Source organism: Podarcis melisellensis (genome assembly GCF_964234715.1).
Source record: "Podarcis melisellensis genome assembly, chromosome: Z".
Lineage (NCBI taxonomy): Eukaryota > Metazoa > Chordata > Lepidosauria > Squamata > Lacertidae > Podarcis > Podarcis melisellensis.
In genome coordinates, this window is record NC_138547.1 from 3,824,839 (window position 1) to 3,837,642 (window position 12,804).

Here is a 12,804-nt window from a genome sequence, read left to right on the forward strand (position 1 = left end):
AGTCTTGTGCCTCGTAGTGAAGGTGGAAATTAAATAATTTCAATTGATGAATGGATCCTAGTGGTCACTATGGCTCAGTCGGTAGAGCGTGATACCCTTGATCTCAGGGTTGCGAGTTCATGCCACACGTTGGGCAAAAGATTCCTGCATTGCAGGGGGTTGGACTAGATGACCCTCGTGGTCCCTTCCAACGCTGCAATTCTATGATTCTATGAACAGGGACCAAAGCAGAACACACACATCACATTGCTGGACCCCTGCTCATCAAGTGTAGAGTTAAGAGAGCAAGAGTAATAAAAAGAAATTTTTATTTAGGGGAATTGAATTTAATTCTAAATTATATTCCGGAAACATGGGAGATTACAAGGGGTCAAAAAAAATGGATGGACCATGCTATATTAGAAGCAAAAAAACTTGTTTTGATGAATTGGAAGAGCCACAAAAAGATTCCATTGAGCACATGGGTTGACAATATGGACAAATTAGCTACATACGAATGAATTGCATGTCGACGCAAATTAAGAATGGATAAATATGAAGAAATCTGGAAGGAATATTTAAGTGATAAGGCGGATAGTGGTGGGAAGTAGGGGGAGGAGAGAGAGGTGGGAAAATATTGTTAAAAAGGTGTAGTCATAGGTATTTCAGTGTATTCAAATCTGAATCGTCAAACTGTTACTAGTGTTGTTATGGTTTTATGTACCTTTTGTGGTTGTTTGTATTGAAAAAATGATTAAATATTTTTTAAAAAAAACGTGTAGCGTTAAGAGAGAGAATCAGATGCTTCCGATCCCCAATGCCAGAGGCAAGAGTCACAGATAGATATATAAAATCTTAATGGCACGTCTTGCCTGATTGGATCCCTTTGGAACCGATGCTTCTTCATGCAACATGTGTTTTGCTGGACCTGGTACATTAGCACCATCTACTGGTCCCAGATAGATGCACACCTGTTTCAAAATGCCTAGATAAAGAAGAGACAGATGAACTCTTGCCAAATACTTAACTAACTGACCGATCAAATCGGTTCTGCCCCCCCAACATAAATCCTGGCTACTCCCATGCTCTGTTGAGCTTCACATTGTTACAGTCCAGTCTTTTATTCTATTGAGATAATGTTGAATTGCATTCCTGTTTTCTGAGGGGATAGCAATTCCTCCCTGTTCTGTGTCACAGAATCATGAAATCATAGAATTGTAGATTTGGAAGAGACCCCAATGGTCATCTGGTCTAATCACCTGTGATGCAGGAATCTCAGCTAAAGCATCCACGAGGCCATCCAACCTCTGCTTAAAAACCTCCAATGAAAGAGAGTCCCAACAGGAAAGCAACAGGAAAACACACTGGGAAATGGCGTGATACGTCTTGCCTTGGTGCGACGCCATATAAATGCAAACAAATCAGAACAAATGCTCAAGTAAAAAGCAGACATCATCTAACTTGCCTCACAAACTTTGTGCAAACCAGTCAATCAGGATAAATGCTCGAAAAGTCCATTGCGTGGAAACAGCCTTTGGGGTGAAAATAAAACTCAAAGCAGGATGCAATGGTGGTCACTAGATGGCAGCACCCTACTGGGAGAAGCATTTGCTGAACCCAAACATCATTTGAGGGAGGTGAGGGGTGAATGGGAAGAGCAGATGGGAAGACTGTGGAACTAAGACACCCCCCCCCTTCTGAACAACCACGTAAAACAGGCCACCAAACCCGTGTTTTGCACAGAAGCTGGTGTGGTTAGATAGTAATATGTCAGTTCAAAAGCCCATCACAATTTCCTGCCACTCAAACTCTGTTTTTCCAGGTCACACCCATACTGGGAAGAAACCTGGGAACTGTAGTTTGCTAAGGATGCTGGGGATTACTGCTCTGCAAGGGGTACTACCTTTCCCAAGGTTCTTTGAGCGAAGTTCTGTGCTTTAAATGTGTGTTAAGTGTTCTTCTAATGCTGTGCTCCTGCAAAGGAGTGTTGTAGTCAGGTCTTAACTGGACATGTAGCAGAATCAGGCGACAGGAGTCCGGAAGGGGTTTTCAAACTCAGGAAAGTGAGTGTGGTAGAGCAGGGAGCTTCAGCAATGATTCAGGTCAGATTGAGGGGGCTTCCAGACTTTTGCTGTTTTTAGGTGGGATGCAATCATGTGCCAGGAAATAAAGTTTGTGCATTCGTACTGGATTGGGTGGTCTTGTGCAAGGAACTGACATCTTCAAAAGATAGGAAAGGAAGGTAAGGAAAGTGACGGCAAAATGCACTGGAAGGTATGGGGTAACTCAGCACCATCTAAACACTCAGCAAACAAAACTGAATGAATGCTCAATTAAAAGCCAACGTTGTCTAGCCTCCATGCAAACAAATTGATTGCTGAATAAACAGGTCATCTGGAACAGCCGGAAGAGCTCCTACAGAAACTGGATAAACCCATGTCATCCTGGTTCTCAGCCAGATTCTGATATGGGTGAGTGTTTCCATTAGCTTTCCCCAAGCACGTATGTCTGGCAGAAGGCCAGCCCACCCATGAGGCAAGGTGAAACGTCTGCCTCAGGCGGCAGGATCCACAGAGGCAGCAGATCTGCCCTCCAAGGAATGCCTCCTCTGCTGCTGCTGCCGCCACCACCACAGTGTCTGTAGCATGGGTTGGCAAAATAAGGTCCGTGGGCCGCATCAGGCCCAATTGCCTTCTAGATCCAGCCCACGGACGGTCTGGGAATCCAGGCAGCCAGCATAGCATGTGTGTGTGATGGTTTTGGCGACTCAGCCAGGCTTGGGGGTCAAAAGTGAGGCAGACGGCTGCTCGAGCCCAGCCCATTCTCCATCCGTCGTGCGCGCAGCAATATTTTATTCTGGGGTGGGTGGTGGGGAAGAGGGAAAAGGAGCCACCATGGAGCTGCTGGCGACTAACCTCAGGAAAAGCAGTTGCGGAGGCAGGGGCTTGGAGGCGTCTCAGGAGTGATGCCCATCAGTGTTTGTGGTGGCAGAAGCTCCCTGCCAAAGGAAGTGGGGAGCACCTGGGCGGCTGCACTCTGAAGCAGTTCTGTGCTCTGCTGGGGAGGCCGCTTGTTAGCCACATGGTGCAAGCTATGGAAGGGTAAATAGCCGCCGCCACCTCGTCTTCCCTCACGTGGGGAAAAGAACGTTTTTGCTTGAGCAGCGCTGCCCTGACTTAGCTTGGACAACGGCTTTTCCCTTCACCCACGCATGCGCACACGCTCTCCAGGGCTGACAGGAATGGCACATTTACCTCAGCCCCCCACCCCACCTTACGAGAGAAATAATAACTGTCAACGCGTAAAACACAAAGGAAGCAGCGTGGGTGTATGAGGGAACCCCCCCAATCATATTCGAGCAATGTTGGGGTTGGTCCCAATAAGGGTTTTTGCCAAAAATGCGGGTCATAATCATGGCGCATATAGTCCGGCCCCCCACAAGGTCTGAGGTACAGTGGACCAATTACCTGTTGAGAAAGTTTGCTGACACCTGATGGTGTACTCCTTGGAGGCTGGATCTGCCCCCCCCCCCTCAGCAGCCACCTCCAGTGCAGTCTCTACAGTGAACTTTCAGTGAAAAGGAGGTGCTGCTGGTCTCGTACCTCTAGGGAAGAAATGGTGGGGGCAGGTTCCCTTCCAGAGTCTGCTGGGATTTGCACCCTCCCAGTGTGATTCAATGTGGGTCCCTTCCCCCCCCCCACCCCAAGATGGCCTTTGATTTCCACACTGATCGTCAGTTAAGGTTGATTTGATCCCCACTTCTTTGTTCCTGATGTTATCCATGTTGATCTTCACTCACTCCTTCTTCCCTGGCTGGAGGGGGTGGGGTGGCATCACCATTTTGTGGTTTGCCTCTGGTGCCATGATGTCTTGAGCAGGCCCTTGCGTAGCTAGGCACTTTGATGGTGGCTGTTATGTACTGAGTTGAATAGGATCCAAAATGCAGCAGTCTGATTGGTCCTAGAACAATAGGACCCAAAATGCAGCAGTCTGATTGGTCCTAGAACAATAGGATCCAGAATGCAGCAGTCTGATTGGTCCGCAGGAGCCACCCAATCCAGCTCCAGGTGGGTGAATCCGCAACCTGATTGGCCTACAGGAGACTCCCGGAATTAGCCAATCATGTGGGGCCCATTGTGTAAATAATGTATATAAAGCAGACATTCTGGGGGAACTTCCATTCCTCCTCACCACTATGAGCTGAATAAAGAGCATGAAATCCACTCTCGACTCTGAGTATATTTCAGTGGCGATGAAGGTGGGATTCTGCTTAGCTCCGCAGCTTGACTCTGAATATATTTCAGTGGCTGTGATGCAGGGCCAGCCCAATTCATTTTGGGTCCTGAGGTGAACAACAAAATGGCACCCCACCCCCTAGGCAGGGAAGAAGGGGTGAGTGGAGATCAGCATTGGGAACAAGGGAGGGAGGACGCCATCAGCACATTCTATTTGCCAAAAGTTGCTGCTGTCATGGCGGCAGAAGTGGCAAGTGACACATTCCTTAGGCAAGCATATCCAAAGTCCGTTTCGGGGGCCTAATTTGGCCCTCTGGTCCATTTAATCCGGCCCCTGTGGCAGTTTATCTCCTGGGGTAAAATCCTTAAAAAAAGCTCAGGAATGTAAGAAAGTGAAAAACATCTGGGAAATGATATCTAATGAGATGAAAAAGATGTTGAAATATACATTTATTTTTAAAAAAACCCAGAAGCATTTTTACTTGGCATTGTAGGAGAGGATATTAACAGACAGGATTGTAAATTGTTTTTATATACAACAACAGCAGCAAGAATACTACTGGCACAAAAATGGAAGCAAGAAGAATTACCGATGAAAGAAGAGTGGCAAATGAAATTAATGGACTATGCAGAGTTAGATAAATTAACAGGAAGGGTTTGAAAACTTTGGGACCAGAGATTCTTAGAAGACTGGGGTAAATATTTGAACTATTTGAAAAGCAGTTGTAACAAACAGATTACGCTAGTAGGACTGCAAGACGTTCTGTAAGGATGACTATGTGAAATATTGCAAGGAAGACTATGAAGAGAATTATTAGTTAAGGATAATTAAAAGTAACAGAGAAAGTAAAAAATGCAGAATAAGTGATAAAGAATGGAAAATCTTCGGAGGTTGTTGACGAAAGTCCAAAGTATTATATAAGATAAGAAAGTATGTTAAATGACTGTTGGAAATGATATGTTTAAAAAAAATAATAAAAATGTATAACCAAAAAAAAAAAAATCCTAATAAAAGCTCAACAAGTTCAATCCTAAAAAAAAGGTCAGAACTCTGGTCGCCCCTCACACATGTTCGCTTCATCAAATCTGGCCCTCTTTGAAAAAGGTTTGGGCACCCCTGCCTTCGAGGCTGGAGGTGCTGCCCCTGTGGATCCTGCTGCCTCATGGGTGGGTCTCCCTTGCTGTGATGCTTCTCTCTGGCTCTGGACTGGGGATGATGGTGTGTGTGTTAAACGGCCTCAGCCCAGTATACCTGAAGGAGCATCTCCACCCCCATCGTTCAGCCCAGACACTGAGGTCCATCTCTAAGGACCTTCTGGCAGTTCCCTCACTGCGAGAAGTGAAGTTACAGGGAACCAGGCAGAGGGCCTTCTCAGTGGTGGCACCCGCCCTGTGGAACACCCTCCCACCAGATGTCAAAGAGAAGAACAACTACAGTGGTACCTCGGGTTACATATGCTTCAGGTTACAGACGCTTCAGGTTACAGACTCTGCTAACCCAGAAATAGGACCTTGGGTTAAGAACTTTGCTTCAGGATGAGAACAGAAATCGTGCGGCAGTGGCACGGCAGCAGCGGGAGGCCCCATTAGCTAAAGTGGTACCTCAGGTTAAGAACAGTTTCAGGTTAAGAACGGACCTCCGGAACGAATTAAGTACGTAACACGAGGTACCACTGTACCTGACATTCAGAAGACATCTAAAGGTAGTCCTGTCCAGGGAAGCTTTTAATGTGTGAGATTTTAGTGTTTTTGTCTTTGTTGGAAGCCGCCCAGAGTTGCTGGGTAAACCCAGCCAGATGGGTGGGGTACTAATACCACTACTACTACTACTACTAATAATGATGATGATGATGATGTGTGCGCGCGCCAATGGCCCATCTAGTGCAGCACCCTCTTCTCACAGGGGCCAACCAGATGCTCCATGGAAACACCGCAAGCAGGACTGGTGCGCAAGAGCCCTCTCCCAACTCGTGTTTTCCAGCAACCGGTATTCCAAAGCATCCAGGCCCTGGACTGGCGGGGGAATCTCCCTGCCTGAAATTCTGGAGAGCCGCAGACAACATTGAGCTCTATGATTCAACTTAAGGCGATTTACTAAAATGTTGGATTTCTCGGCCCCGCCCCCTCCCGTGTCCTGGGCCCGCCCCCCTTGGCCCTCTCCCCGCCTCTCCCCTCCCAAACGTCGGTCTTCGCCCCCACCCTGCGCGCCCATAAGTTTTGCAGCCTCCGAGACATGGTTTCTCCCGCGGCCGCGTCTCTTCTCCCTTGCGCCCTGCTTCTCCTTCTGCGCTCCGGTTTGGGGGTCTCTACCCCACCCAGTGAGGAGGGGGAAGATGTTGAGAGGACGGGGAGCCCTGCCGGGCCGCGGGAGGAGTTTCCAACCGTGGTGTTCGCTATTCTGGCTCGCAACTCCCAGCACTCTCTGCCCCATTACCTGGGGGCCCTGGAGCGCATGGATTACCCCAAAGAGCGCATCTCCATCTGGTAAGGGGCGCAGCAACTTTAAGTTGCGCTGACGCTGACTGCCTTTGGGGTGCGGGGGGGGGCAGGCGGCGGCAAGCGGGGACAGGATGGAGTTTTAGGGGTTCCCCCTTCCCAGCCCAATCTGGGATTGATTCGAGACGCCCTAGAAAAGTGTTTATGAGCGTGAGGGTTAGTTGTTGGGGATCCTAGTTAATTTCGGGGTGGTGGTAGGTATCCCCAGTTGTAGTGTGAGTGCAAGTTTTGTGGGTGCTTGAGCCTGTCTTGTAGGGACTTCAACCTTGGGCAGGCCGTCCAAAAGTGTGCCTCAGGACCTCAGCGTGGGGGGAGGATGCACAGCTGTCAATTTTTCCCTTTACTTGCGAGGAATCCTATTTGGAATAAGGGAATTTCCCTTAAAGGAAAACGTTGGCAGCTATGGGTGTCTAGGGAGGAGCAGGTCCTCAGAGGCTCTGCCGCCCTGCAGCACATAGTTTTGGAGTATATAGGTAAGCGTGATTTTGGGCGAGCCCTGATTACTTCTGGTGTCTAGTGTGGGGGCACAGGAGCATGTACATTTCTGGAAGTCTTCTTTGGGGTGCCTGAACAAGGAGTGCTGAGTTTGGCATGGTATCTGGACTGTCTCCTGGAGTGTTAGTTTGTTGTTGCTGCTACTTGTGTTGAGGTGTTGGTGTTGTTTTTGCAGGGCCAGCTGCCCATTTTCAGGGCTGCTCATTTCCAGACCCAATGGGATCTAATGGAGCTGTTGTTGTGTTGATCAGAGGTGAGGAACATGTAGAATAGCCGTCAACTTTCCCCTTTTCTTGCGAAGAATCCTATTCGGAATAAGGGAATTTCCCTTAAAAAAAGGGAAACGTTGACAGCTATGACATGTAGCCCTCCAGTTGTTGAGGCCTCCAACATCTGAAAGGCTACAGAGATGTTCCTCCTATGATGCAGATCAGTGGGGAGAGCTGGTGCCTCTTAGAAGACCTCATTTTATAGAGGTGGGCACTGATGAGGTCAGGAAATTGTTGCCGAATGCACCCCCCAACACATTTTCTCTTTAATGTACCCCCTCCCTCTTTGAGGAGGGAAACCTCCCGTTGGAAGGAACAAAAGTTCTAGAAGTTTTTTGTGTACATATAAGCCCTCTCTAAGGATACACAGGGGTGGTTGTAATCAAAAGTGTTTGTAATGCTTTGGGCTATGTTGACATGCTAGGACAGGGACAGGGTTCCTGTAGCCTTCCAGGTGCTGCTGAACTCCAGCTCCCATAAGCCCTTGCTACTGTGGCCAGGGATGGTGGGAGTTGTAGGCCAGCAACACCCAGGTGACCACAGTTTCCTCATCCCCGGGCTAGAATGGCAAGTTTTTTAGTTACACTGGAGCTTCAGAAGAAAGCGGTAGGAACCACACCAACATTTTAGGGTGGAGGCTTATGTGGCAGGAATGAGAAACCTGTGGTCCTGTGGGCGCTGCTGGACTCCAGTTCCCATGAGTTCCTGCCAGCATGGCCAGTGGGCGGAGCTATGATGGGAGTTTGCATCCAGCGTAATACTTGCAAGGCTACACATTTGGGAAGCCTGGGGATCCTAAGAGGGGTAGCAGATCCTGAGCAGTGGCTGCTTCCCTTCACCTCTACCTCAGGGGTGGGGTAAACAGATAAACAAATGTAGTATGGCCACTGTTTCATAAAGGCTGAAAGCAGCTATAATGAATTACAGAGGATCGTTAAGACACATAGCATGGAAGATTTGGAAGTCTCTCCAAATATGTCTCTGTGTCTGTGGTGGTCTTTAGTCTTTATAACTTTAAAAAGTGCGTTTCTAGTCTCTAGTCCTTATGGAGGCTACAGAAAGCTGTTTCAGCAGTGCATGCTGGCACTTGGTTGAACATGAAAACTTGCCTTTGGCCAGCAAGTGTGACTTTTCTTACTGTTTCTGTCTCTTCTCATGGTGTTCCTGCCTATTCTGGTCTAATTTTTCCTTGGTCACTCACAGTTGGCATGTCAGTTTTTTCTGCCAGCCGGGTACTCCATATCCATGCAGACCATGAGTCAAGCGACAGGCAGGTCTCCTGTTTTCCAACTCCTAGCTATTCCTTGTGGCCCTCTGGCTTTTGTAGGACTCCAGCTCTTCCCTCCAACCCCAAAAGCCTGCATGGCCAAGCGCCAGGGATGATGGCAGCTGTAGTCCAACAACATCTGGAAGGTCACATGTCCCCCACCCCACCCCTGTTGAATGGCATCCAGAGAGCCCTCCGTGTTGCCTGCCTTTTTATTTCCAACACCCTGCAGCCCAATTTCTCTAACCTTGCTGGGACTGCTCTGCTCCAGCCTCCCACCCCATGTATCAGCACTCTGCAGAGACAACAGAATTCCCTTCCTTTCTGTTCCAAAGCTTCTCTGTCTCAGGCGTGTTTTATAGCCTATTCTACGATCTTGTAGGAAACCTTACCCTGGTAGTATAAATCTTCTTTTTTAAGAGCTCATGAGCTGTTTTCCATCTGCTGTCTCTGTTAAACTGATGCACAAGCCTCTTAATGATGTCTCAGTCCAGTTTGGGAGAGACGGCATCCTAGACCTGCAATTTAATCTGCTATATATTAGCATCTGTTCTTTCTTTTAAACCAAGTTAATTTTCCTCGAGTTTCGTTCTTGGGCCAGTGGCTCTTGGCTTGTTCAACACTGCTGGAGGGAGTCCGTGTGGCAGAGAGAACTCCCTTTCTGGGATTCCTGTAGCACATGCAGATGGAAGTCTGTTTTTTCAGATCCATGAAGTGTAATCCTAAATTTGCAAATGTACTGTATTTTTCGCTCCATAAGGCGCACCGGACCATAAGGCGCACCTAGTTTTTAGAGGGGGAAGTCAAGAAAAAAATATATTAACCCCCCCCCGCCCCAAAGAGCAAAGAAGCCAAGACAGCGAGCGGGATCCATCCCGCTGGCTGTCTTGGCTTCTACCATAGCCACACGCAGCCTCTCCCGGCCGGATCCTGCTCGCTGTCTTGGCTACTTTAGCCGTGCGCAGCCTCTCTGGCTGGGAGAGGCTGCGCACGGCTATGGCAATTCCCCCACCTCCCGCAAAAGCCCACAGGAGCTGTACACCCTTTAAGGAGCGCACAGCTCCTGCGGGCTTTTCCCCTGGGGAAAAGCCCGCAAGAGCCACGCGGAGCTTGTGTGTGCGGCTCTTGCGGGCTTTTCCTGCCTGCCTCCCCCCTGCATTCGCTCCATAACACACACACACATTTCCCCTTACTTTTTAGAGGGAAAAAGTGTGTCTTATGGAGCAAAAAATACGGTATATACCAGCATGGTTGGCAGGAGAGAAGAGAGAGGATTGAGGTTGCAGGGAAACAATATGGCAAGGACTCTGTACCACAAAAGCGTCTGTCTTAATAAATTTGTGCCACAAGACTCTGGTGATTTTTATCCTTTGTATTTTTGCAGCGGTGAACTGACAACACTCCCCTTCTGGAAACCAATCTAGGGAAGCAGACTCATGGGTCCTTCTTTGGATACCACACACCTTCCTTTGTTTTGGGGACATTTCACTACCTTGAGATACATTGGGGTTTGTTTCGAGATTGGAAAAAGTTTCCCAAATTGTCTGCATACATTTCTTTCTGAGTTAGGAACTGAAGCAGTCTCGCCACTGGCTCTGCTGTGGCTGCACTGGGGGCTTCTGAGCCCCGTTCAGAGTGCTGCTTTTTATTCATCAGGAAATAAGGATTTGTTTTTAATTATGTAGCATGAGGCTTTATATGCAATGTTTAATTTTTTTTGGTAAATGAATTCCATTAATCCATTCACAATGTCATGCTCTTCCAGAGGTTTCCGTAAGATTATTTGGGGCAGTTTTTCTAATAAGAGGATATTATCACAGATGCTTGTTTTTGTAGTTCTCAAAAGTGTGAATTTGTGTCTGCAGGGATAACATGCCTTTCCTTCACAGGAAAAATGTTATAAAATAAACATACAGAGTTGAGGAAAAAAACCTTAATCCCATTGTTCCTTTGCAAATTTATATACACAGAACCAGTAATTTTTGATATAACTGTAAAATTTATTATTCCACAAATGAAATCTTCATCTGGTTGTAAATATTAAGATTATACCAGCAAGAATGAGTCTTTCTGTAAAAATAATGATTTAAATCAAGTCTTACTGACTAGTGATTTAAATCGTGATTTAAATCATGTTTTAAACCAATTTGATTTAAATCAAATCCACCCTGCTTCATCATGTCATTGGGTGACCCACTTGGGGCTTGCAGACTAATTCACACTGGCTTCGATTCCTGCTTTAGGATGTGCCCAATATAAGCCCCACTTATAAGGAGCAATATGGAGCACATTTAAGGCATGGGCAATGGTCAGGGATGATAGGCGTTATAGACCAGTGGAAAGCCACAGATCCCCCAATCTCTGCTTTGGAAGGTCTGTTAAAAAGTGCCCATGCCAGCTAGTGCAAGTTTTGGCGAAGAATACATGCCACTAGCTATAAATATGCTCAGAGACGATGTGCTGGCATAGCCATGCTCTAGTCAGGAGCCCTTTGGGAAATTAACATGTAATTTTCAAGAACTGACTGTGTTGCAATAGTGTCTAAATTGCAGATTTCCTAGCCAGCACTGAGAGGACCTTGCAGTAGATGAGAGGGTTTGTCAGCTTTCAAGTCCAGGTTGCCTTTATTCTAACTCAAAATAAAAAAGGGTAAACCCACACTGACCTGGCAGGTTTTCCGTTTTTTGTTCCCAAATGTTCAAGTGGAGAATGGAATGGAGTGTGCTGGAAGAGGGCCTGGTTGGCTGGTCCCCCGAATAGGAGCCATCCACATTGCAGGTTCCACTTCTTCCTCCACTTGCATCATGCCTGCCATCCCAAGGTATCAAATATACACAGGGTATATACACACCAATAATGTGTATACAGTGGTACCTCGGGTTAAGTACTTACCGTATTTTTCGCACCATAGGGCGCACCGGACCATAGGGCGCACCCAGTTTTTAGGGGGGGAAATCAAGAAAAAAATCTTTCCCCCCCCCAGCCCCAAAGAGCAGCGTACAGGGTGTGCACAACCTCTCCCTGCCGGAGGGGTTGCGCACAGCTATGGAGCAAGCCAAGTTTTGGCTTCCCCTTTAGCCCCGTGCAGTGTCTCCTTGCGGAGGGGTTGCGCGCAGCTATGGAAGAAGGCAAGGCAGCGAGCGGGATGGATCCCGCTCGCTGTTTTGCCTTCCCCTTTAGCCCCGCGCAGCCTCTCCTTGCGGAGGGGTTGCGCGCAGCTATGGAAGAAGGCAAGGCAGCGAGCGGGATGGATCCCGCTCGCTGTTTTGCCTTCCCCTTTAGCCCCGCGCAGCGTCTCCTTGCGGAGGGGTTGCGCGCAGCTATGGAAGAAGGCAAGGCAGCGAGCGGGATGGATCCCGCTCGCTGTTTTGCCTTCCCCTTTAGCCCCGCACAGCCTCTCCTTGCCGGGAGATGCTGCGCAGGACTTTCCTGGCTTTTCTGGGAGGTGGGGGAATTCCCCCACCTCCCGCAAAACCGGGAGAAGCCGTGCGCACTTTAAAAGGGCTGCACGGCTTCTCCTGGCTTTCCTGGGAGGTGGGGGGATTCCCTCACCTCTCGCAAAAGCCCGCAGAAGCCGTGAGCTCTTTAAAGGGGCTGCGCGGCTTCTCCTGGCATTTCTGGGAGGTGGGGGAAGGGACTGATGCGGCCAGTCAGTCCCTTCTCCCTCCTGTGGAAAAGCCTGCAAGAGCGCACGGAGCTTGTGTGCGGCTCTTGGGGGCTTTTCCCGCCTGCCTCCCCCCCTGCATTCGCTCCATAGGACGCACACACATTTTCCCTTGCTTTTTAGGAGGGAAAAAGTGCGTCCTATGGTGCGAAAAATACGGTAATTCGTTCCGGAGGTCCATTCTTAACCCGAAACTGTTCTTAACCTGAAGCATCACTTTGGCTAATGGGGCCTCCTCCTGCTGCCGCGCCACCGGAGCACAATTTCTGTTCTCATCCTGAAGCAAAGTACATACAGTGGTGCCCCGCAAGACAAACGCCTCGCAAGACGGAAAACCCGCTATACGAAAGGGTTTTCCGTTTTGGAGGCGCTTTGCAAAATGAATTTCCCTATGGGGTT

The 12,804-nt window shown here is 48.4% G+C and overlaps 1 protein-coding gene across 3 annotated transcripts in view; it reads left to right on the plus strand.

Moving 5' to 3' along the window:
- The window catches only part of CERCAM (cerebral endothelial cell adhesion molecule), a 52,976-nt gene that overhangs the window by 14,859 nt on the left and 25,313 nt on the right, over positions 1 to 12,804 (plus strand). The window contains exon 1 of one of the 3 annotated variants that reach the window (XM_081896451.1): positions 6,376 to 6,698. The exons of 1 other annotated variant lie outside the window; for it this stretch is intronic. In XM_081896451.1, the coding sequence (XP_081752577.1) occupies positions 6,448 to 6,698 (251 nt within the window). In that variant the 5' untranslated portion in view covers positions 6,376 to 6,447. Of the gene's footprint in view, positions 1 to 6,375; positions 6,699 to 12,804 lie in introns of those variants that run through there. One more of the 3 variants, XM_081896450.1, reaches the window with a different exon arrangement.